General features: G+C 39.5%; 1 protein-coding gene across 6 annotated transcripts in view; it reads right to left on the bottom strand.

Annotated features, from left to right (window-relative positions):
- IFT81 (intraflagellar transport 81) overlaps positions 1 to 20,634 on the bottom strand; it is a 76,906-nt gene extending 56,272 nt beyond the window's left edge. For 4 of the 6 annotated variants that reach the window (XR_007514882.1, XR_007514883.1, XM_049865804.1 and 1 more), the window contains exons 1-8: positions 20,537 to 20,634; positions 17,389 to 17,553; positions 16,739 to 16,842; positions 16,068 to 16,248; positions 12,034 to 12,123; positions 7,224 to 7,289; positions 6,802 to 6,912; positions 4,672 to 4,756 (exon numbers count right to left, since the gene is read on the bottom strand). Coding sequence is in view for 4 of the 6 variants with exons in the window: in XM_049865804.1 (XP_049721761.1) it covers positions 4,672 to 4,756; positions 6,802 to 6,912; positions 7,224 to 7,289; positions 12,034 to 12,123; positions 16,068 to 16,248; positions 16,739 to 16,842; positions 17,389 to 17,532 (781 nt within the window). In the remaining 2 variants the exon portion in view is untranslated. The other 2 variants (XM_049865802.1, XM_049865803.1) reach the window with 2 other exon arrangements.
- Positions 20,635 to 23,944: the final 3,310 nt, after the last annotated feature.

Below are 23,944 nucleotides of genomic sequence, written 5' to 3'. Positions count from 1 at the left end.
CTGCCATTCTGCAAAAACAAAAATTACACCATTACATTAAAGATAATTTTTATGCTACTTAATTAAGTAGAACTTTTTGTAAGCCATTTTTGTCATTCAAAAAGTTAGATAGCCCTTATTAAACTAAATAACCTGGGCCAGTTAAACATCTATTTAATCTACTTTTCCTAGGCTGCTAACACAACCCTTATGACCCTGTTTCCCACTTCCCAGAAAGACATCCACAAAGCAAGAAATCCTTAATTCTCTCGCCCCTACTCTCTTGTCCACCCACAAAATACACATATCACACACACACGTATCTTATTTTTACCAATATTTTCAGCCATTTTTTCTTACTATCTGTAGAAAAGATAATTTTCTTCCTGTCAAGGGTTAAGCTCTCTACCCTCCCACCGTAACTCCTTCTTATTTACTGAATATCTGCTATGTATAATTTAGTGTGCAAGAGCCTGGAAATACAAAGATCAACAATGACTTGGTGACTACCTTCAAGAAAGTGTAGCAGAGTTCAGTTTAGCAGAGTCGGATATGCTAAAATTAACAGACTGTGGTGATTGCTGTAGGACATTCCATGCGCCGCGTGGAGTACAATGGGAGCACAGAGGAGAAGCCGTTTCAATTCTCTTCTTTTCCTCCAGAATCTCAAATCTCCATTGTCTGACTCTCCTCCAGTCTGTAAACACCATACCACCACCACTGTCTTCAATCTAGGCAGGGTACTGATTCTCATTCATACTCATACTCCCTTTGTTGCCTTGCCTTTCAAAGACAAGTGGTCAAAAGAAGCCTCTACATCTTTCATCTATACATCCTCACCTATCATTTGCTCCTTGACCCACTGAAATCACATTCTTTCATGTCCTTGGCATGGAATGTCCTTCCACTCCTCCTCCACCTTTCCAACTGGAAGTCAACTCAGGTGCCACCTGTCCCACCTCCCAGAAAGTCTGGTACGTTTCCTCTGTTCTCATAGAACTCTGTGCTGAGCTCCATGTGCGTACTCATCATACTGCAGTGTAACTGTCCACTGCTTGTCAGTCCTCTATTCCACACTGATCACTTTAATAGAAATGTCTTTGCTTTCTATTCCCAGCACTTAGCACAGTACCTGACATGTAGTAGATGCTCAATAAATATAGAATTAATGGACAATTGGCTTTGGGTCAACTAATTCTATTACTACATAGCAGTGCAATTAATTTTTATTGTTTAACAGCATTTATCTTCAACATAATATTTATATTAATACTTCAAGCCAACATTCTAAGAGATGTCAAAACAGAACAATCTTATGTATCCATTTTATTACAAAATAAATGATTATGTATCTTCCAGCTCAAAAGATTTCTAATTAGGCTAGAAGTGAAAGCCAAAGCAAAATAAAGTCTACCAATTCAAATAAAAAATGAAATATTACTAGTACTATAAATATTCTTGGATATTCTGTCTAGTTACCACAGTTGAAGCATTAAAAAAAAAAAAACAGAAAGAGGCCCTGGATAAGTAAAGCATTACTGAAGAAGAAAAACGTAGAATGCCTTGCACCACCTGACCTCAGAACCTACTCTACAGCTACAGTATGGTGCTAGTACAACTGATCAATGGAACAGAATCAAGAACCTAGATGTAAATTCATCCACTTACAGTCACCTAATCTTTGACAAAGGCCCAAAGTCCATTAAATGGGGAAAAGACAATCTTTTTAACAAATGGTGCTGGCAAAACTGGATGTCCATCTGTAAAAAAATGAAGCAGGACCCATACCCTACACCATACACAAAAACTAATTCAAAATGGATCAAAGACCTAAATATAAAACTAATATAAAGATCAAGGAAGAAAAAATAGCATCAATGCTAGAGGCCCTATAAAAAAATATACAGCATAAATGGGATACAAACCATAACTAACAATACACAAACACCAGAAGATAAGTTAAATAACTGGGATCTTCTATAAATTAAACACTTACGCTCTTCAAAAGACTTCACCAAAAGAGTAAAAAAGAGAACCTACAGACTGGGAAAAAAAATTTGGCTATGATATATATGACAAAGGTCTCATCTCTAAAATCTACAGGGAAATCCAACACTTCCACAACAAAAAGACAACCCAATTAAGAAAGAGGCAAAGGATTGTGACCGGCCACCTAGGACACTCTACTGGTCCCACCCTGTGTGGAGCAAGGGAAAACGAAAAAAACAAAAGACACAAGAGAAAGATTAGTCCAAAGGACTAAGGGACCACAACTACCACAGCTTCCACCAGACTGAGTCCAAGACAACTAGATAGTACCTGGCTACTACCCCCGACTGCTCTGATAGGGATCACAATAGAGGGTCCCGGAGAGAGCTGAAGAAAAATGTAGAACAAAATTCTAACTCACAAAAAAAGACCAGACTTAACTGGTCTGACAGAGACTGGAGAAACCCTTAAAGTATGCCCCTGGACACCCTTTTAATTCAGTACTGAAGTCACTTCTGAGGTTCACCTTTCAGCCAAAGATTAGACAGGCCCATCAAATACATATAGCATATAGCATCAAATACAAATATATAATACATATAGCTCAACCAGGTATATGAGACTAAATAGGCACACCAGCCCTGAGGCAAGGACGAGAAGGCAGGAGGGGACAGGTCAAGAACAGCAGAGTGTTGACACGTCACGGGGTTGGCAACCAATGTCACCAAACAATCTGTGTATTAACTGCTTAATAAGAAACTAATTTGCTCTGTAAACTTTCACCTAAACCACAATTAAAAAAAAAAAAAAAGTTGCCGTCAAGTCAATTCTGATTCACGGCAACCCCATGTGTCAGAGTAGACCTGTGCTTCATAGGGTTTTGAATGGCTGATTTTTCAGAAGCAGACTGCCTGGCCTTTCTTCTGAGGCTCGTCTGGGCGGATATGAAATTCCAACTCTTTGGTTAGCAGCTGAGATGTATGGTTAAGACATGCTCTCACATCAGGAAGCAGAACACTGGCTTCTTAAACATCTATTAAATATACCTTATTTCCTTGATTCTAAGATGCCATCAATTGTAACACAAAATTACAAATCAATTAAATTACAAATACCATGTTAAATGTACATATAAATTTTAAGATTTATCCCAACTGCAAAAATAGTTATGATGGGGAAAATACATGTCTAGAATCAAGGAAATACTGTATTATCCCTTTTAATAACTTTGTGATATAATTTACATGCCATAAAATTAACCCATTTAAAGTGTACAATTCAATGGTTTTTAGTGTATTTACAGAGTTGTGCAATCACATTGTTGTTAGTTGCTGTGGCGTTGATCGTGACTCATGGCAACCCCCTGAGCAACCATTGCCATAATCTAATTTTAGAACATTTCATTGTCCCCAGAAGAAACCCTGTACCCATTAGCAGCCGCTCCTTATTTTCTCTCACTGCCCTCTTCCCTTCTCCCCTCACCTAATCTGATTTCTCTCTCTACAGATTTGCCTATTCTGGACATTTTCTTTTTTATAAGTAGGATTATTCAATATGAGGTCCTTTGTGACTAGATTCTTTTGCTTACACGATGTTTCTGAGGTTCATCCGTGTTGTGGCGTGTATCAGAATTCACTCCTTTTAAACGACTGAAAAAGATTCCATTATACAGATACACTAAACGCAGTGCCGTCGAGTCGACGCCGGGTGGTTTTATGCAGATATACTATACCTTGTTTATGAACTCATCAGTAGAGGAACATTTGGATCGTTTCCACTTTGGGGCTATTCAAACAAACATACACAAGTTGTGTGTGGACATATGTTTCCATTTCTCTTGAATATTTACCTAAGAACGGAATTGCTGGATCAGATGGTAACTCTATGTTTAATGTTTTGAGGAACTGCCAGACTGTTTTCCAAACAGCTGCACCATTTTACATTCCCACCGGTAATATTCGATGGTTCTAGCTTCTCCACCATTCTTGCCAACACTTGCAATTGTCTATTTTTTATTATATCATTCTATGTATTATATCTTATAGTATAAAATTTCATAGAATACTACAGAAAAATGAACTATCTCAGGTGGATATTATAGTGGAATATTTCTCCACTACAAATGAGAGCTTTGCAGTATTCTTCCAGTTTGCATGGTCCCCTTAGCAAAAAAACTTTTAAAATGCCTAGGATGGGTTTGTTGGTAAAATCTGGGACATTAGAACAGTCTATCCTCTGTGTCAAGCTGGTGTGAGAACAGAGCCAGGGATGCCCATGTCATTAGTACTGTTATTCCACAAACTACAATATGGTTTTAAGGGTCCAGCATTTTATTCTTTTTCTTTATAGCCCTGTCTCTAAAACAATGACTCACATTTTTTCCGTCCATTTTTCACAACATCCATCCTAAATACTTTATACACTCACACACCAGAAAGCCTTCCTCCACTGTAGTTATTATTGTCACCTTTTGGCTAAAAAGCTGGACAGGAATTTAAAAACCCCTGGTGAAAAACTAAGGATGTTGCCATCAGGGCACTCATTCACCAGCCAGGGAACAATGCACCAAAATGCTGATATCATTTGACTATAACTAATTCCCATTAATTGATTGCTCTCAGGAAGACTCATGATTCAAAGTAACACAACCAAAGAAAGCTTACATTTTCCAATCATCTGTACCGTCTAGTAATTTCCACTTACTTTCAGGCTTTGCATCTGCTGCTGCATTGTGCATACTTTTCAGCTGGTTTTGTACTCTTTGCAGTCGCTGTACTGCATGAAATAGCTTTAAAATACAATTAGATCCATTACTTGGTTAGCCTATTGAAACCCACCACTCACATAGGCAAGCAATGAAATATACAAGTTCCATGTAATTCTTGTGATATAAAAGGAATAATAAGAACTAAGAAAATTACTGTATTCAACTGAAAATATAACTGGCTCTCTCCACATCATTTCATGTAAAAACATTTTTTTAAAAAGCTTTAAAAAATTTTTTAGTTACTTGTTGAATTTGGTGACCAAAGGAAAATACTTGTTAAAGAAATACATGCACAGGCTTTTTTTGTAATAACATGATTTTCTTAATTCTAAGAAATGTTAATATTCTCATAAGTGATGTCTCAGAATCAGAAACTGATGCTAAGTGACCAGTTGGAGCTTGGGTGTGACAGTTCAGGTTGTGTGTCAATTTGGCTGGGATGTGATTCTCAGTGGTTTGGCAGTTACATAATGATGGAATCACCTCCACAATGAGATCTGATATAATGTAATCACCTCCATGATGAGATCTGCTATGAATAGCCAATCAGCTGAAACAGAGTTTCCTTGGAGGTGTGGCCTGCATATAATATATATGGACTTTGTGGCAAAGCTCTATGGCTTTTGCTGTGTTCTGGATCCTGCATTCAGCTCATCATCATCTGACCTCCAGTTCTTGGGACTTGAGCCAACAGCCCTGCCATCTTATCTGCTGATCTTGGATTCATCAGCCTCGGCAGCTGGTGTACGAGCAGCCCGGTGTCTGACCTGTTGACCTTTAGTTTGTCAGCCCCTGCAGCTACATGAGTCAGGCGAAGCCTCCAGCCTGATGCCTGATCCACAGGCTTGGCATTTTCCAGCCTCTTTAACCGAGCGAGCCATTTCCTTGATCTCTCTCTCTTTTGACATATATATACATATATACACACACACACACACACACATATATACATACATATACGTGTGTGTGTGTGTGTGTGTGTGTGTGTGTGTGTGTGTGTGTGTGTGTGTGTGTGTGTATATATGCACGTTCTTTACTGGTTTTGCTTCTCTAGAGAACCCAGCCTAAGACACTGGGCAAGGCAACAATAATGCAGTAAAACTGCTCTAATGCCAGGTCAAGCTTCAAAAGAGCCAACCATCTAAATCCCCAATTTATAGAAAATACAGCTGATTTGAAATATATTTTTAATGTGTAAGTTGGCCCAGATATTAAGATAGACTTTAATAAAAGTAATACTTCCTGGCCAAATTATGTTTTCCGTAAGGCAAAGTCTAAAACCGTGGAGGGTGTGTGAATTTTAGCCTTTTCATGATTTGATTATTTGCCACTACAGTAAAGTTTAGAGGGTACTGTCATCAGTGGAAGGAGCCCTGGTGGCACAATGGTTAAAGCACTTGGCTGCTAACCGAAAGGTTGGCAGTTTAAATCCACCAGCCACTCCATGGAAGAAAGATGTGGCAGGCTGCTTCTGTAAAGATTATAGTCTTGGAAACCCCATGGGGCAGTTCTACTTTGTCCTATAGGATTGCTATGAGTCGGAATTGACTCAGTGGCAATGGGTTTCTGGTGATCAATGGAATAAAAAGAATATTCTCAATACCTAAGAATATCAGGAAGCCCTTAAGAGATTCTAGAAGTTTTATAAGCAGTTAATCTTACTATTTAACATTACATTGAATCTTGGGACAATACAACACATTACAGTAATGTTGGGACAATATGAGCTAATGTAGGCCAAAAACCAAAAAAAAAAAAACAACAAACCAAACCCATTTCCATCAAGTCAATTCCAACTTATAGCAATGCCACAGGACAGAGGAGAACTGCCCCATAGGGTTTCCAAGGAGTGGCTGGTGAATTCAAAGACCGAGCATAGAGCCCAAAAGGCAGTATTATTGCTGTTGGTGTCACATGATACTCTTAATATTAAGAGTATTTTATCATGTTAACGAAGTAAAGGGAAATATGAGCTTATATAATTCTAAAATTCTTCTTTCTTTACATTTGAATTATCAGAGGAACTATTTCTTTCATTATGAGAACATAAACTTCTATGTGGATACCTGATTCTTTTGTTCCTGCTTCTGGTGTGCAAGAAATTCTTCTCTCTCTTTTTCAACTCGAAGTTGCCTTGCTATTTTTAGCATTCGTTGATGATTCTGAACCGTCTCCACCTACAGTAAGGGAATAAGTAGTACATGTTACTGTCAGGTTTGAGAAAGAAATAGCATGTCACGTGACTCAGACATCCACCTCTCATCTTCTTTTGGTAAACAGCATTCCCTAGCGATGACAGTAAAGCTCTAGACTCTAGGTTCTTGAAAGTTTTGGGCTATTGCTGAGGGAGAGTCCCTTTCTGTCAATGTTACTTGAGTCCATCTTCAGATGGACACCACGCCTGGCTTAATCTTTACTTGCATTCCTAACTCTTTGCAAGTCCTTGGGAGTTGGGGCCAAAGTCTTACAGTGTTCATTCTTGCCTTACCCTTTTCTTCAAACGTTCAACTCTCTTAATGAGCTGATCCTTTTCTTCCTCCATTGCACTGATATCCTAAAAGGTAGCAAAGAGGACATTATAAGAAAAAGTATTCTCAGTCTGTAGAATTCAGATAAGGTCTTTATGTGTGTATGCAGGTACCATTTTCCTCAGTTACAACTAGAGGATTTAGGAACAAAGATTCTCTTTTGGATGAAGGGCATTTTTATTTTTTCCCCAGGGTTCTTCATACAGGGTAATTTGTTTGGCAGCTTGGTGTTCATTTAGAAAAGCAACTAAAACAAGTTATAATGCAGCAAGGTAAAGCTGCCAAGCAGCACATTTGGGTTCTGATTCCAAATACAGGTACAGGATTTTTAAAAAATCTTCCATCATGGCAAGTGTGCAGGTCTAAATACACGACCAACAGCTGCTGACATCCCATCTGCTGCTAAATACCAAATCATACATCTTGCCAATTTGCCATCAAATTATTTTTATGGCTATGTCATTTCTAAGACATAAATTTGCATCTGGTTTTGCCAATTAACCAATTCCTTTCCTGAAAAAAAAAAAAAGGCTTCAAAAATAAACTACCTTCATTTTAACTAAAACCAAACTAAACCCATTGCTGTCAAGTTGATTCTGACTCACAGTGACCGTAAAGGACAGAGTAAAACTGCCCCATAGGGTTTCCAAGGAGCAGATGGTGGATTTGAACTCCCAACCTTTTGGTTAGAAGCTGTAGCTCTTAACCACTGTACCACGAGGGTTCCCTGCACCACCACGGCTCCTTTTAGCTAGCTCCATAAGATTTTTTAAATGAAAACAAACAAACCTAAAACTAAACAACAACAACAAAAAATTGTCTGACTCTCACAGTAATAATAAAGGTGAAGTATACACAGCAGTCAATATTGACAGAATTGGAAAAATGAGCATGCTTACTCACTACTGGTGGGACTGTATTGAAGAATATCAAAAGTCTTAAAAATGTGTATACCTTCTAACCCACTAACCCCACCTCTAAAACTTGTCCTAATAAAATATTCAAGAAATGATCTTAACAATTGATGCAGAAAAGGCATTTGACAAAGTTCAACACCATTCATGATAAAAACTCTCTGGAAAATATGAATAGAAGGAAAATTCCTCAGCATAATAAAGGGCATTTATACAAAGCCAACAGCCAACATCATCCTAAATGCAGAGAGTCTAAAAGCATTCCCCTTGAGATCAGGAACCAGACAAGGATGTCCTTTATCACCAGTCTTATTCAACATTGTGCTGGAGGTCCTAGCCAGAGCAATTAGGCTAGAAAAATAAAGGGCATCCAGATTGGTATGGAAGTAGTAAAAGTATTTGTTTGCAGATGGCATGATCTTATACACAGAACACCCTAGAGAATCCTCAAGATAAATAATACAAAAATCAGTTGGATTCCTCTACACCAACAAAAAGAACATTGAAGAGGAAATCACCAAATCAATACATTTACAGTAGCCCCCAAGAAGATAAAACACTTAGGAATAAATCTTACCAGAGCTGTAAAAGACCTACACAAAGAAAACTACAAGACACTACTGCAAGAAACCAAAAGAGACCTACATAAGTAGAAAAACATACCTTGCTCATGGATAGGAAGACTTAACATTGTAAAAATGTCAATTCTACCAAAAGCCATCCACAGATACAACGCAATTCCAATCCAAATTCCAATGACATTTTTTAATGAGATGGAGAAACAAATCACCAACTTCATATGAAAGGGAAAGAGGCCCCGGATAAGTAAAGCATTACTGAAAAAGAAGAACAAAGTGGGAAGCCTCACTCTACCTGATTTTTGAACCTATTATACCACCACAGTAGCCAAAACAGCCTGGTACTGGTACAACAACAGATACATAGACCAGTGGAACAGAATTGAGAATCTAGACATAAATCCATTCACATATGAGCAGCTGATATTTGACAAAGGCCCAAAGTCAGTTAAATGAGGAAAAGACAGTCTCTGTAAGAAATGGTGCTGGCATAACTGGATATCCATCTGCAAAAAAATGAAACAAGACCCATACCTCACACCATGCACAAAAACTAACTCAAAATGGATCAAAGACCTAAATATAAAATCTAAAACGATACAGATCAGGTAAGAAAAAATAGGGACAATGTTAGCAGCCCTAACACATGGCATAAACACAATGCAGAAGAGAAACTAGATAACCGGGAGCTCCTAAAAATCAAACACCTATGCTCACCCAAAGACTTCACCAAAAGAGTAAAAAGATTACCTACAGACTAGGAAAAAGTTTTTAGTTATGACATTTCTGATCGGTGTCTGATCTCTAAAACCTACGTGATACTGCAAAAACTCAACTACAAAAAGACAAATAACGCAATTAAAAAATAGGCAAAGGAAGAGGCAGAAAGGGCCACATAAAGCAGACACTACATTAGCCCGAGACCAGAAGAACTAGATGGTGCCCAGCTACAATCAATGACTATCCCAACAGGGAACACAACAGAGAACCCCTGAGGGAGCAGGAGAACAGTGGGATGCAGACCCCAAATTCTCATAAAAAGACCAGACTTAAATGGTCTGACTGAGACTAGAAGGACCCCAGAGGTCATGGTCCCCAGACCTTCTGTTAGCCGAAGACAGGAACCATTCCCAAAGCCAACTCCTCAGACAGGGACTGGACTGCTCTATGGGATAAAAAATGATACTGGTGAAGAGTGAGCTTCTTGGATCAAGTAGACACACGAGACTATGTGGGCAGCTCTTGTCTGGAGAAGAGATGAGAGGGCAGAGGGGGTCAGAAGCTGGCCGAATGGACATGGAAATAGAGAGTGGAGTGGAGTGCTGTGTCATTAGAGGGAGAACAACTAGGAGTATACAGCAAGGTGTATATAAGTTTCTGTATGAGAGACTAACTTGGTTTGTAAACTTTCACTTAAAGCACAGTAAAAATTAAAAAAAAAAAATTTCATGAACTGACACAGTCTTCTCTATAAGCATTCTCGTCATAGTGTTAATTGAATCTAAAATCTGGAAATGACCAAAAAGTTTGAGGATTATTAAATAAATTATGTTAAATAAATGACAGTGAAAGTCATTAAAGATTATGGGGGAGAAGTTTAACGCCAAGGGGAAATGTCATGATATAACATTACTTACAAGAAGCAGATTATAGCATTTATGGTATATATAGTACAATACCAAGAAAAAGATTTAAATACATTCACCAAAATGTCAGGAGTGGTTATCTCAGGAGCATAGGATTTTGACTGAATTATTTTCTATTTCTTGTTTAATCATATTTTCTAAATTTTCTACAAGTTCATGGTTCAAGACTACTTTGGTAATAATGACTAGAATTAAAAATGCAGACTCCAGGTTCTTCTACCATTTTTGGTTTATTCACAGTAACATAATGGAGGTACAGGAGACAGGTATCTACCATTCTTCTTCCAAACTACATTACAAATGTCTGCTTATGGGTCTTTCTCCCCCACTAGAGCTGAGTTCACCTTTCATTTATAATATATTACAAAAGCTCTGACTGAGAACCTACTGTGTGCCAGGGACTGCAATAGGCACTGGGAATACAGTGGTGAACAAGATATACAGACATGGTCCTTGCCCTCACGGTGCTTAAGGGTAGTTGGGAAAACAGACGTTAAAGTGATTTTATGTGTAATGAGTGTCACAGAACAGTAAGAACTGGACAACCTAATCTATCCAAGGGATTAGGCAAGACCTCCCTGGAGAAGCAACTTCTGTTTCCTGATTGAATGAAAAGATAAAGATGACACAGAAACCTCAGGAATTCTAAAAAGACAAAACCCATGCAAGTCAATATTAGTAAGTATTTGGGGAGATGAGAACTTTGATTTAAACTTGTTAGGAATGTAAAAATGTTTTTTGGAAAAATTTAAGTAACATGCATCAAAAGTCATAATATTTTATGTGCTTTAATAAGCAAATTCATTTCTGGAAATTTATTCTAAGGAAATAATCACAAATGTACAAGAACAGCTTATATGGAAAATAATTGTAGAATTATCTGTAATAGCAAAAAATGAAAACAAAAATAGATAAACTATCCATACCATGGAATATTATTTAGTAATTAAAAATCATATTGTAGAAAAATAATGATGGGATTATATTCACAATGTAATGATTAAAAAACCAAGATAGAAGTAATTACATACAGTATAGCCACAAATTTATGTGTGTGTGTCATACATACATACATATACACATGAAAAGAAAGGATATATATAGGATGGTTGTCTTTTTTTCTTCTTTCTATATTTTCTATAATATATATGTGATTATACATATAAAAATCTATTGCCATCCAGTCAATTTTGACTCATAACAACCCTGTAGGACAGACAGAATAGCCTCATAGGGTTTCCAAGACTGTAAATCTTTATGAAAACAGATTGCTACATCTTTCTCCCACAGAGCAGTGGTGGGTTCAAACCACCAGCCTTTTGGTTAATAGTTGAGCACTTTAACCACAGCACAACCAGGGCTTCATATATACATATATATCTCCCTTAATTAGGGAAAGACTCAAAATGTAACCTTTTTAAATCCATGGTAATGGTCAGTATAGTACATAAGAACTCACTGTGAATATTAATAGCTTCATTAATTCCTTCAGTAAAGAACTACCAAATGAAATCTATTTGCTATCAGTAGTTCCCATACAGTCTTAAGAATATACTGAATTAACTAAAAATGATGATTCCAATATTATTCAAATCCAAATAAATATTATTATGGGTCCTTTTCTTTATTTACCCTTCTTATTTCTGCTGTAGAAAATCCAGATGTCTTAAGTTGTTCACATTCTTTATGCAAAGTTTTAAAGGCTTCCATCAATTCTTCATACTAAAATAGGTTAGAAAATTATAAATGAATGACTAGATCCAGTAGGCTTTACTTAATCAGGTTATCTATTAATTTACAGTGATTACGTAAATCATTTTAAGAACAGCATTAAAAATGCATCCTTAAACATCTACATAGAACACAAAAGTACGTTTATATAATCCAGCCATTAAAAAATTCTCCTCCTGCTTTATCTCTGCTTACTTTCCACCTCCTACTCCACACTCTCCACACTCTAGCTATGTTGATCTTCTTTCAGTTGCTGGAATATTCCACGCTCTCACCTCTAGTTTATACATCCTACTCCTTCTGAGAATACTCCATGACCCCATCATTTCTAACTTGGATAACCCCTATTTATGCTTCAGGTTTCAGCATAGATACTACTATCTTCGGAGAAGCATTCTCTGGTCCTGTACCTGTCCAATCAGAGTAGATATCATATAAATATTACACATGCCTAGTCACTTGCCTGTCTCCCTTCATTAGACAGTGAGAGGCAGGAGGACAGGAATCACACTGATCTTACATACTTTTGTACGGCTGGGACCTAGCACAAGGGCATAAATCCACAGAGGTGCTCAATTAAAAGTTGTTGAAAAAAGAACACTCATAACCGTTAACTGAAAATTTTTTTAATAGGATTTTTTGTGAGTAATGACAGAAAATAAATATTTTTCTGGACTGATCATGTCCCACAAGTCTACAAATCATTCATATAATCATTCTAAAACTCTTCATTCTGAAAGACAATGTGCATTTCCCACTAGGGTCTATGTTAAATGACTGGCTAGATATGCACGACACTTCAGATCCACCCTCAGCTCAGCTTCAAGAACACGCATGTTTTCACTACCAGTAATTCTGCCAAGAATGAGCTGAGCATAGTCAGTAAAAACTATTAATAAACCTCCTCCAGGGAAATTAGTCTTCATCAAATTTATTGATGGAGGAGGGGAGGGAGGAGAAACTATTTCACATTTGTATTTCTACATTTCCTACATGATTTTAAACCTTCAAAGGCAGGGACTGGGTGATTTTCATTCTGCTCTACTTTTCCCATGATATTTAACATTAAAAAACAATCAGTAAGATGCAAATCAAAACCACAATGAGATACTGTTTCACTCTTAAAAGCTTATAAGCAGCCATCCAAGCACAACAGTTGGTCTCTATTCACCTGGAGCAACAGAGGAAGAAGGCATATCAGGAATAGAAGGAGGAGATGGAATGCGTGGCCAATCGTCTCCATGAACAACTGCCTCCTTTGCCATGAAAGCAGAACTGGATGCTGCCCAGCTACCATTACTGAATATTTTTATCAAAGATTCTATGGAAGACTCCTGATCAAAAGGGGTAAAATGCAGGCCAGAATTAAATTTTCATGGACTCCAGACTTCCTGGAACCATGGAGGTTGGATGAACCTCTGGAACTACTGCCCTGAGATAATCTTTAAAGCTTAAACCAAAAATATTCCCTGAAGGCTTCTTAAAACCAAATAGTTTAGTTTAACTTAATTAGTAAAACAAAAATCTGCCTTGAGCATTAAGTTCTTTTAAGAACTATCTATACGGGATCAAACTAACAAGAGCAACTTGAAGTATGAGACAGGAACTTTAGGGAGCAGTGAATTTATGTTAATGGGGGAGGGACAACTCAGAAAAGGAGGGAGAGAATGGTTGTACAACTTGAAGAATGTAATCAACGTCACTAAATGGTACGTGTAGAAACTGTTGACTTGGTGTCTATTTTGCTGTGTATATTCTCAACAACAACAACAAAATAAATAAATCACTCTGAATCTTGCTACCCAGAGATGACTGCTTTAACAAAACAAAACAAAAAAGAATCGATAAACGTTATGAATTTACCATTTTTTTTTAACCTCAGGTTTAGAGTTACATATCAAAAAGTTAGTGAAATTCCAGTGCTGAATTACTCCTCGTCAGACTGTTTCTGTGATAATTTTGCATAAACCTTTCAATTACAGAAATGTCTTGAGGACAGCATTAGCTCCATTTTGCATGAATGCCACATCAACTCAAGATATCAAAATACGTGGACGACAAATGAAAACATTCAGCTGATTGTTTTGACTCAATCCGAAGATTGGGCACCTACCATACAGAAGAGACTCTGAGAGGCCCTGAAGGAAAACAAAGATGGACAAGATATAACACCTGACTTCAAACACCTCACAATCTACTGGGGGAGACAGACCAAAGAACTGCTTCCAACATATTCTGGCACAAATAAGTCTCCGTAAATGCTGCGTTAAAGTGCCATACAAAAGCACGTTAAAAAGAAAATCAAAGTCCTTTGAAGTCTCAAGCCTGAATCCTCTCTTTCCACACTCTAATTAGCCATGTGCTTTGAAAACCAAATACTACGGGCCAGGTTAGCCAGAATCCTGAGTAGTCAAGAGTTTTTAAGATCTTAAGGCCAGAACCCAAGATTATCCCAAGACAGTGGTGAGAAAAGTACACTGAGATTTCAGCCCTATCTACACCCTCTTCCCGATCAGGAAATTCTTTGAGATTACAAACCTAGCTTCTTGGACCACTCAGGATCCCCATAGGGGCTCACAGGGCCCAATTCACCTGATAGTGTCAGTTTCCATCTTTAACCCTTTTGTCCTGATGTAACTATCACTTCTGACTTAGATGATAAATTGAATTGTCACCTTAAACCAAACTGAACCAAACCTGTTGCCATCGAGTCAATTCTCACTCATAGCAATCCTTCAGTACAGAGTAAAACTGCCCCATAGGATTTCCAAGGCTGTAATCTTTACGGAAGCAGACTGTCACATCTTTCTCCTGAGGAGCGGCTGGTGGGTTCAAACCTTCAAACTTTTGGTTAGCAGCTGAGCACTTAACCACTGCACCACCAGGGCTCCCTGGCAACGTACTGATCAGCACAATGCTCTGCTATCCCAGGCCCAGGACCCCATCTACCCATAATTCCTAAGTAATAAATAATTCTAAAATCCTAATTTCAGGTTTTTTTTTATTCACATACCTCTATCACTAAAAAGTACCTGTGTGCACAATTCAGTATTCTAAGACTTGACAACAATTGAACACGGCTGGTACTGTTTTACCTTTTGGTGCCACATTGGCACTACAGGTGAAGCAAAAATATTAGAGAGAGGTTGACATGAATTTGAACACATGCACCTTAAAATCCATTATAACTCATTGCCATTGAGTTGATTCTGACCCATAGTAACCCTACAGGACAGAGTAGAACTACCCCATGGGGTTTCCAAGGCTGTAATTTTTATTATTATTATTAATTTTACTTTAGACAAAGGTTTACAGAACTAGCTTCTCATTAAACAGTTAGTACACATGTTGTTTTATGACATCGGTTAACAGCCCCATGACATGTCAACACTTTCCCTTTTCGACCTTGGGTCCCCTATAACCAGCTTTCCTGTCCCCTCGCGCCTTCTTGTCCTTGCCCCTGGGCTGCTACGCCCCTTTAGTCTCGTTTTGTTTTATGCGCCTGTCTAATCTTTGGCTAAAGGGTGAACCTCGGGAGTGACTTCATTACTGACCTAAAAGGGTGTCTGGGGACCATATTCTTAGGGTTTCTCCAATCTCTGTCAGGCCAGTAAGTCTAGTCTTTTTTTATGAGTTAGAATTTTGTTCTACATTTTTCTCCAGCTCTGCCCAGGACCCTCTACTATGATTCCTGTCAGAGCAGTCAGTGGTGGTAGCTGAGCACCATCTAGCTGTACCGGACTCAATCTGATGGAGGCCACGGTAAGGCCGTAATTTTTACAGAAGCAGACTGCCACTTCTTTCTCCTGCAGAGTGGCTGGTATGTTCACACCACTGACCTTTCCATTAGCAGCCAAGTGCTTAACCACTGCACTACCAGGGTTCCTTGAAATCCATTACAGATATTTCAAAAATTCCATTTATATATTGTGTACCTGCTTATTGGTGTCAGCCACAGTTTCATCCTGAAGAAACTCACTTGGTACTTCAAGTTTTATTAAAAAACGAGCTAAATACGCTCTTTTCTTCAGTTCATTAGTCCTCTGAAGAAGCCAGTGAAGCACTGGGTAAATTACAGGTTTACTTCCAATCACCAGACCCTGACGAAAGGTACTCCTAAAAAAAAAAAGAAAACACACACATGTGCTTATCAGTAAACCTTGAAAAGAGATAACATTTGCTCAAAATCCAATTTATTATTTCCTGGTTGCTTTCCAAAACTGTTTATTAAAAATAAAATAAAGCCAGTCTGTACCTAATGAGCATAAAATTAGGCCCTCAAAATATCACTGGAGAATTCAGGAAGTTGTATTGGAACCATTAATTGGTACAGTCATTCTTAATACCTCATTTCATTGACTGGGCACTGTTTTGTTTTTTCTAGGATGGCAGATAAATGATAAAAGGGATTAATGAATTTGGCCAACTTTTTACTGAGCAAAGAACCGTCACACTTAAGACTTCTGCATGAAATTCAGTGATGTTTTCAGGCTGTCAATTTAGAGAGGCCAAGTATTGCCTAAAAAGACCAAACATAGCATATGAAGGCTTGGGTGTATTAAAATGTATTTTTAAAAAAGCAAAGCAATACATGACTGATTCTTACATGTCTGTAGCATTTCCAGGAGGTTTGTATTTAAGGATACCAAGAAGGCTTAACATCCGTTTGGCTGTCTGCTCTGGCATCTCCTCTCTGATATCAACAACTTGCTAACAAATAAAGAAATTGAAAAAATAAGTTATTGTTGTACAGCTAACAAAGAACAATATTTAAACTCACTGACAAAATCACTCTGCCAGGTCATAGCAGGCACAACGGTCTCTTCATAAAACAGATTAAGAATGAAAGCCCCCAAATTCCAAGTGAGGATGCATATAAGCCAGACCAGAATTCATATTAAGAATGTTAAGCTTAAAAAACAAAACTGTGTAAGAGACATGAGCTAACTTGCAATACAATAAGATCCTTTGTAAAAGCTTTTTCATTCCAGGACCAAACCTATTTATCTCTGAAAATAGGGAAATAAGTTATAAATAAGGTATAAGCAAGTAATTTAATTTCTAAGCTGGCAGAGAAACTTTAAAGATCATTCACTATTATTTTACATGCATGAAAAATAAGGCCCAGAGAGGTTAAGTACTTTGTCTGAGAGTCACAGCTACTTAGAGGCAGGAACTGGCATTCCCATCCCCCTTTCTCCACAGACTCTGCCTGTGCTCTGAAAGTACACCATAGGAGGAAGAGAAAACTCTTACCTTTGGGTCAATCTCAGCCAGAACATCACTGAGAACTTGTAATAGTTGCATTGGCTCCAGGGAATCAAATGTGATTAAATTATAGTTCTTCCTAAAAGGATCCTTATTGAGCTTGTCCACAATGAATTTGATTTGATCACTCATAATTAGGTCTTATAATTTTTACTAAAGAATAAAAACAGAGATAAAACTTCTCAATGTTGGTAACAACGGTTCTGAAAAAAAATCAGTACTGATCTCACAAGAAGTAGGCATGGAAGTTTAATTCTACAGAGCATACATAATGCTGTGAAAGGGTTACCTTGTTTAAAGAAATTAGGGTATGAAGATTTTATTATGAAAGCTGAGGTATTTAGGGTAGTATTTAACATCAGATGTTTTTGTATGTACATCTGGGGGAAAAGCAATCATCTGAATTGACATGAACAAATGAATAATAAATCCTACCTACATGTTTCTAATTTTTTTTTTTTTTAATTAACAGTCCACATTTAAAACATTGGGAGATTTTACATTAAAATTCAGATTTCCAGCTTCTTTGAAAAATCAGATCAAGCAACCCTGGGCCCACAATTCATGCTCACAGCCAACTGACTTGGAGCAGGGGCTGCAGGCTTCAGCCCGGGCCTGCACCTTCAGTTCTGTTTCGGTGTCCTCCATCAGATACTCTTGACCTATTTATGTTAGAGTTGGCCCTGTACGGTCCAAGTAAGGTCATATGGCCAACTACGTTATGTTATAGTTGACTCTGCCACCCTTCATTAACTCAGGCCTTTATTTCCTCTTGCCTTCAATAAGGCAACAGCTTCCTGTTTTCTTGTCTCTGCCTCTTCCCATCCCAAACCATTTGTAGATTTCTTATTAACTACAAAATAAAGTCCAACTTCTCATATTTTTAGACTCTTTATGATCTTTTTTTTTTTTTTTTATGATCTAGCTCAACCTAGCCTTTCCCAGCTTTAATTCCAAACTGTTATCTTTCAAACACCCAATTCTTCAGCCAATTGATACAGTCACTGCCCTTAGTTTTTTCGCCTGGAGGCCTTTAGATAAGGAGCCCAGGTGGTGCAATGGTTAAGCACTGGGCTGCTAATGGAAAGGCTGGCTTCAAACCCACCCAGCAGCTCCAAGGGGGTAAGACCAGGTGATCTGCCCCCATAAAGATTACAGCCTAGGAAACCCTATGGGGCAGTTCTACTCTTTCACATGGAGCTGCTATGAGTCTAAAATGACCTGACGGCTCCCAACAACAACTACAACAAATGCCTTTAGATAACAGCATTTTCTACTCTTCCCCCTCCCCCATCTCTAGAGGCAAAAATCCTATTCATCTTTCAGGTCTTGTCTACCAAATGTAATTTTCTCCGTGAAACCTTTCTTAAGAAATACTCATCGTTCAGCATCAGAGTAACAGACTGTCCCTCTGGGTGGACCACACTTTATCAACACTTCTCTCCTAGTGTTACTTTTTATTTTGCATTAGTTAATTATGGACAAATTTTATCTTCTCTACTAAACTCTAACTTCCATGAGCACAGCTGTTGTGTGCCATCAAGTCCCCTCGACTCACAGCGACCCTATAGGACAGAATAGAACTGTCCCACAGGGCTTCCTGGGCTATAACCCTTATGCGAGCAGATGCCCAGGTCTTCTCTCCCGAAGAGCGGCTGGTGAGTTCAAACCACTGACCTTCTGGTTCCACCCAAAAACCCACTGCCGTCGACCTTCCGGTTAGTAGCCAGGAAGTTACCCACTGTGTCTAAGACAGTGACCTCTTTCACTAGACTGAATGAATTTGGTCTCAGGCCCAAAGCCAGAAAAAATGCAAGCCTCAGTCTAAAAGAAATCAGGCTAGGGGTAAGGAAGATCATTTAACTTTTTTAAAAAATTGAATATCTGAGTTTTCAATTGTTGAAACAGCTTCACCAAAGTCCTTAGTGTTTTCTGCATGCAGGTATCACTTGTTTACTACAGGAAGAAGTGGTAGAAATTTGGCAAGAAGGCAATTTTTTATAACCTTAGCCACTCGAAAATTATTTTAAAAATGAATGGCTGAAAAAAAAAAGAAAGAAAAAAATTGCTTCAGTGCTCTGTAATAGTAAAAACTATGAACTGGATCACTGCAATTTTACCAAAGAGATGAGTCGGAACGGCATGAATCTTGTTCTGAACGGGTTTTTCAAAATTGGCTGGGCAGAGCCGGATATTTAGAAAACATAAAATGTAAAAATATGATCAATTACTCATAATCATAACAAAATTAAGAGCAAATTATTGTTAAGAATAAGCCAAAAAGAAGGTAACGAGTATGGTTCAGAGATTTGAGATTTCCTTTAAGCTACAAATGGAAAACCTTTACATATGTTAACAACAACAACAAAAAAAATCCACATTAGAGATGCAAGTTTTCCACCGTTTTAGGTAATGGTCCATGGAATAACCTTCACACGCACATATATTGAATTTCGAATGATTCAGAATTAGCTCATTAGAAATTCTTTCTCCCTTAAAAACAGCAAACAAACAAGAAACCTGAAGAATGAGTAAAACGTACCAAGAGGGGAAGAGAAAGTAGCTGGGTCCCAGCCCCCCATGACCGCCCACTTTCAAATGGTCGCTCGCTAAGGACAAAGCTGTACTCAACAGGTAGGTCGTCTATACCCAGTGGGCTCTGTGCTCTAAAATTAACAAAAGCAATTAATCTCCCTCTTCCAGAGGAAAGTCGCCACACTAATTCACAAGCACTTACCCACGTAAGAACCCGAGGGGGTGAGGGGAGAATTAAAACCAGGACGTGCGTTTATCTGGCACAACGCGGCACACAAACGACGCCGCCCTGGTCCCAGGCTGGCGAAAGCGCTGACAGAAATAGTGTCCCCACCCCCTGGGGGCTCGGGAGAGGGCAGGGGACCCCACAATCCGGCCCAGGCAGCTCGCGGGGGCTGCCCTGGGCTCCCCGACCATTCCACCCGCTGGGGAGCCGCCTGAGTCCAAGCGAGGCCCAGCGGGGGCCCGACCCCCAGTTTGAGGGTCTTAGCGGCTGCGGCCCCTCCACCTACAAGGCGCTGCACCAGGAAGAGGAGAGGGCGGGGGGTTCTCTCCTATTTCGGGGTTCGAGGAGTTTCCGGCTGCGGGTCGGCGAGGTTACCTCAGATTCTCTTCAAGAAACCACTTTCCCCCCCTCGGGAGGCACCGGGGCTCTATTAGGCTCCTAGAGACGAGCTCCGTGGCAACGGTTGCTAGGCCCTGGCGTGACGCCACTTCCGGCGTGGAGGGTCGGGCGCGTTTCCGCGGGTCCCCGGGGGCGCGCGCTGCGGACACGTGCGAGGCCCTTGTGCAAAGCGGCCTCGGTTGGGAGCCACCGCGCAGAGCCAAGGGCGTTGAGGGTTGCTGGAAATCACAAACTGTGACCGGGCCTTAGATGCACGGCCATAAACCTTTCCAAATGTCCTGCAGTTTGCAGTGTACAAAGTACTGTCTGCATTTTTAAGCTATGCTAAATGCGCGAGCTGTTTCATTCGTTCGTTCACCAGACATGGGTATGATGACTTCTTTGTGTGAGGCAGGCCAGTGGGAGTTGGGGTAAGAAAGCATTTGGCCTGGGCTGCAAATTTGGGATTTTAAGACAAGTACAAATTAGGTTATACACAGGAACACTTGTAGAGAGTCTGGGGCAGGATTTAACAAGACACATTGATCGCATAACTTTCAGTTCTCTGTCATATTGTTGGGCCACATGGCCCAAACTGGGCATTAAATTTTTTCTTTAATTCAGCAATTTTTTAGTATGCTGAGAGCCAAAAAAAAAAAAAGTAAGTTGTTTTTCAGCTCCTTTTGGCATCTGAGAGATTCTACTTAAAAAAATTTTTTTTTTTTTTTTTTTTAGAAAGAAATCCTTGGGAGCACTTAAATGTTCGAGTTCAGAGGTGCCGTGAAAGAAAGGCCTGGCGATCTACTTCAGCCATTGAAAACCCTGTGGATCACAGTTCTACTCTGACACACATGGGGTCACCATGAGTTTCGATTGACCTCATGGCAACTGGTTTTAACTGGCTTAGGGCCTTCATGCAGTTCATATCCTATGAGATAAGCGAAGAGAAGGTCTTCATGCCCAGATCACTGATGAGGCTGGAAGTCTAATGGGACAGACAGGAACACCAGGATTGTACTAGCTGGTTGGTGAATGGTATTTTGAACCCACCCCTCTATCAGACTGGAGACCACTATACTTGGTGATGTCAGTTTGTGATGAAAAAAAAAAAATGAGAAGAAAAAGAATATCCAATTCCTCACAACCTGAAAATTTAGTTGCCTTCTCAAACATCTTAGAAGAACCTAACTACAGATTTAGCATCAGACATGCACCAAAAAAAAAAAAAAAAAAAAAAAAAAAAATCACACATTAGGCATCTCTCTAGATTTGTCTCTTCTGGGTATTTCATAGAAATGGAATCATAAAATATGTGGACGTTTGTGACTGGCTTCTCTCACCTAGCATGCTTTCAAGGTTCTTCCATTTTGCAGCATGTATCAGTACTTAATTTCTGTTCATTGCTGAATAATATTCCATTGTATGGATAGAGCCCTGGCGGTGTAAGTGGTTAAGCACTCGGCTGCTGACTGAAAGGTGGGCTATTTAAACCCACCAGCTGATCAGGAGAAAGATGTGGCAGTCTGCTTCCTTAAAGTTTTCAGCCTTGGAAACCCTGTGGGGCAGTTCTACTCTATCCTATAGGGTCACTATGAATTGAAATTGACTGGACAGCAATGGGTTATGGATAGACCACATCTTGTTTATCTATTCATCAGCTGATGGACATTTGGCTTGTTTCCGCTTTTTAACTATCATGCATAGTGTTGCTATGAACATTTGTGTATGTAATACACACTCTCTTACGCTAAAGATCCATTTGGCTAAGTCAGGTGAGCTGGATATGTATGTTGGGGGTGGGGGTAGGGGGTAGCCAATCAGTCTTAGGGTTTGTCTCTTCCTTTCAATTCTTGTTAATTTTTGGCCTCTTGGGCGCTCAAGAGGTACTGGTGGCACAGAGATTAAGCGCCCGGCTCCAAACCAAAAAGTCAGCAATTCAAACCCACCGGTGGCTCCACAGGAGAAAAGACCCAGCAATCGGCTCCCATAAAGATCGTTGTTGTTATGTGCCGTTTGGTCGGTTCTGACTCATAGTGACCTTATAGGATAGAGTAGAACTGTTTCCAAGGAGAGGCTGGTGGATTCAAACTGCTGACCTTCTGGTAAGCAGCCAAGCTCTTAACCAGTGTGCCACTAGGGCTCCATCCCGTAAAGATTACAGCCTAGGAAACCCTATGGGGCAGTTCTTCTCTGTCACATGGGGTCACCGTGAGTCAGAATCCACTGGACAGCAATGAGTATAGGGCATGCCAATGGTTGTAGACTGCAAGACCTACGTTGTGAATTCTTTAACAGACTTTGTTGTAATAACAGATTGTTTTTGAAATCTACTCTTGCTTTGCTACCAAATCACTAAAATTCCCAATAGCCCAAATCCCCAAATTCTGGAATTCCCAAATTCCTGAAGCCTTCTCATAAGAAGATACTGTTGACATGGAAGCCTGTTACAAATGTTCACCAGCTTCCAGTGGAGAAGAGGATAGGAGAGGGGTGGCAGGTGTGAGAGAGGGACTTCAGCCCTCTTGTTTAACAGTGTAGATGCTGCAAGGGCCATGTGCAGTTGTGTGTTGTCTTTATCCTGCCGGGATGCTGCCGGATACAGAGGCAGGACAAAGACAACACACATAGGTTAACTTGTCATTCAGAGGGAAAAAAAATCACTCCTGGTCAAGAGTGTTTTTTTAAGACTCAGTTTAGTATAAGATAAACAATAAGGAAGGGATGTAGTTATTTTACGTAATTGTGAAATCCAAGGATATTCCTGCTTTCTGGTATGGCTTGATCTAGGAACTCAGTGATGTCATCTTAACATTCTTTCTCCCTGTCTCTCATCCCTGCCTTCCTCTGAATGGGCTGCTGGTAGCAATGGGTTGACACTACCAGCCTAGCAACCTCAGAATAAGTTACAGGAACTTTTTCTCAAATTGTTCCAGCAAACTTCCCAGGGCCAGTTCTCATTGGCCTGAAGTACTTCAAACCATTCTTGGACCAAATGCTGTGACTCTGATGGGTACAGTGTCAAACTGGATGAGGGTGGTTCCCCAAAAGGAAGGGCTGGATTCTGTTACCCGAGGTAGAGACGTGATGCAAGCAAGAACAACTGATACCCAGTACAGGTGCCGGGGGGGTGGTTAAATCTCCAAAGTTGGGTAAGAAAACCCAGAAGATGAATAAAGGAGCTTGGACTTGTTATACAGGGGAGAACCTCTCTATCAGTGAGAACCTCTCCCCTCATTTGCTTCCAACAACTCATCTTTCTTCAGTGTTAGTCGTCCATCATGAAGAAAAAGAATATCAAGTTCTTGGGGTCTTGGGGTAACAGCAGACCTTCAGGTCCCCGGAACATCTGAGAATGCCGTGAACATGTCTCCAGTCCCTTCTCATTTCGGAACTTCCAGGCAAGAA

Source organism: Elephas maximus, chromosome 22, assembly GCF_024166365.1.
Source record: "Elephas maximus indicus isolate mEleMax1 chromosome 22, mEleMax1 primary haplotype, whole genome shotgun sequence".
NCBI classification, from domain to species: domain Eukaryota; kingdom Metazoa; phylum Chordata; class Mammalia; order Proboscidea; family Elephantidae; genus Elephas; species Elephas maximus.
The sequence above is the reverse complement of the archived record's forward strand: the minus strand, read 5'-3'. Positions and strand labels throughout refer to the sequence as shown.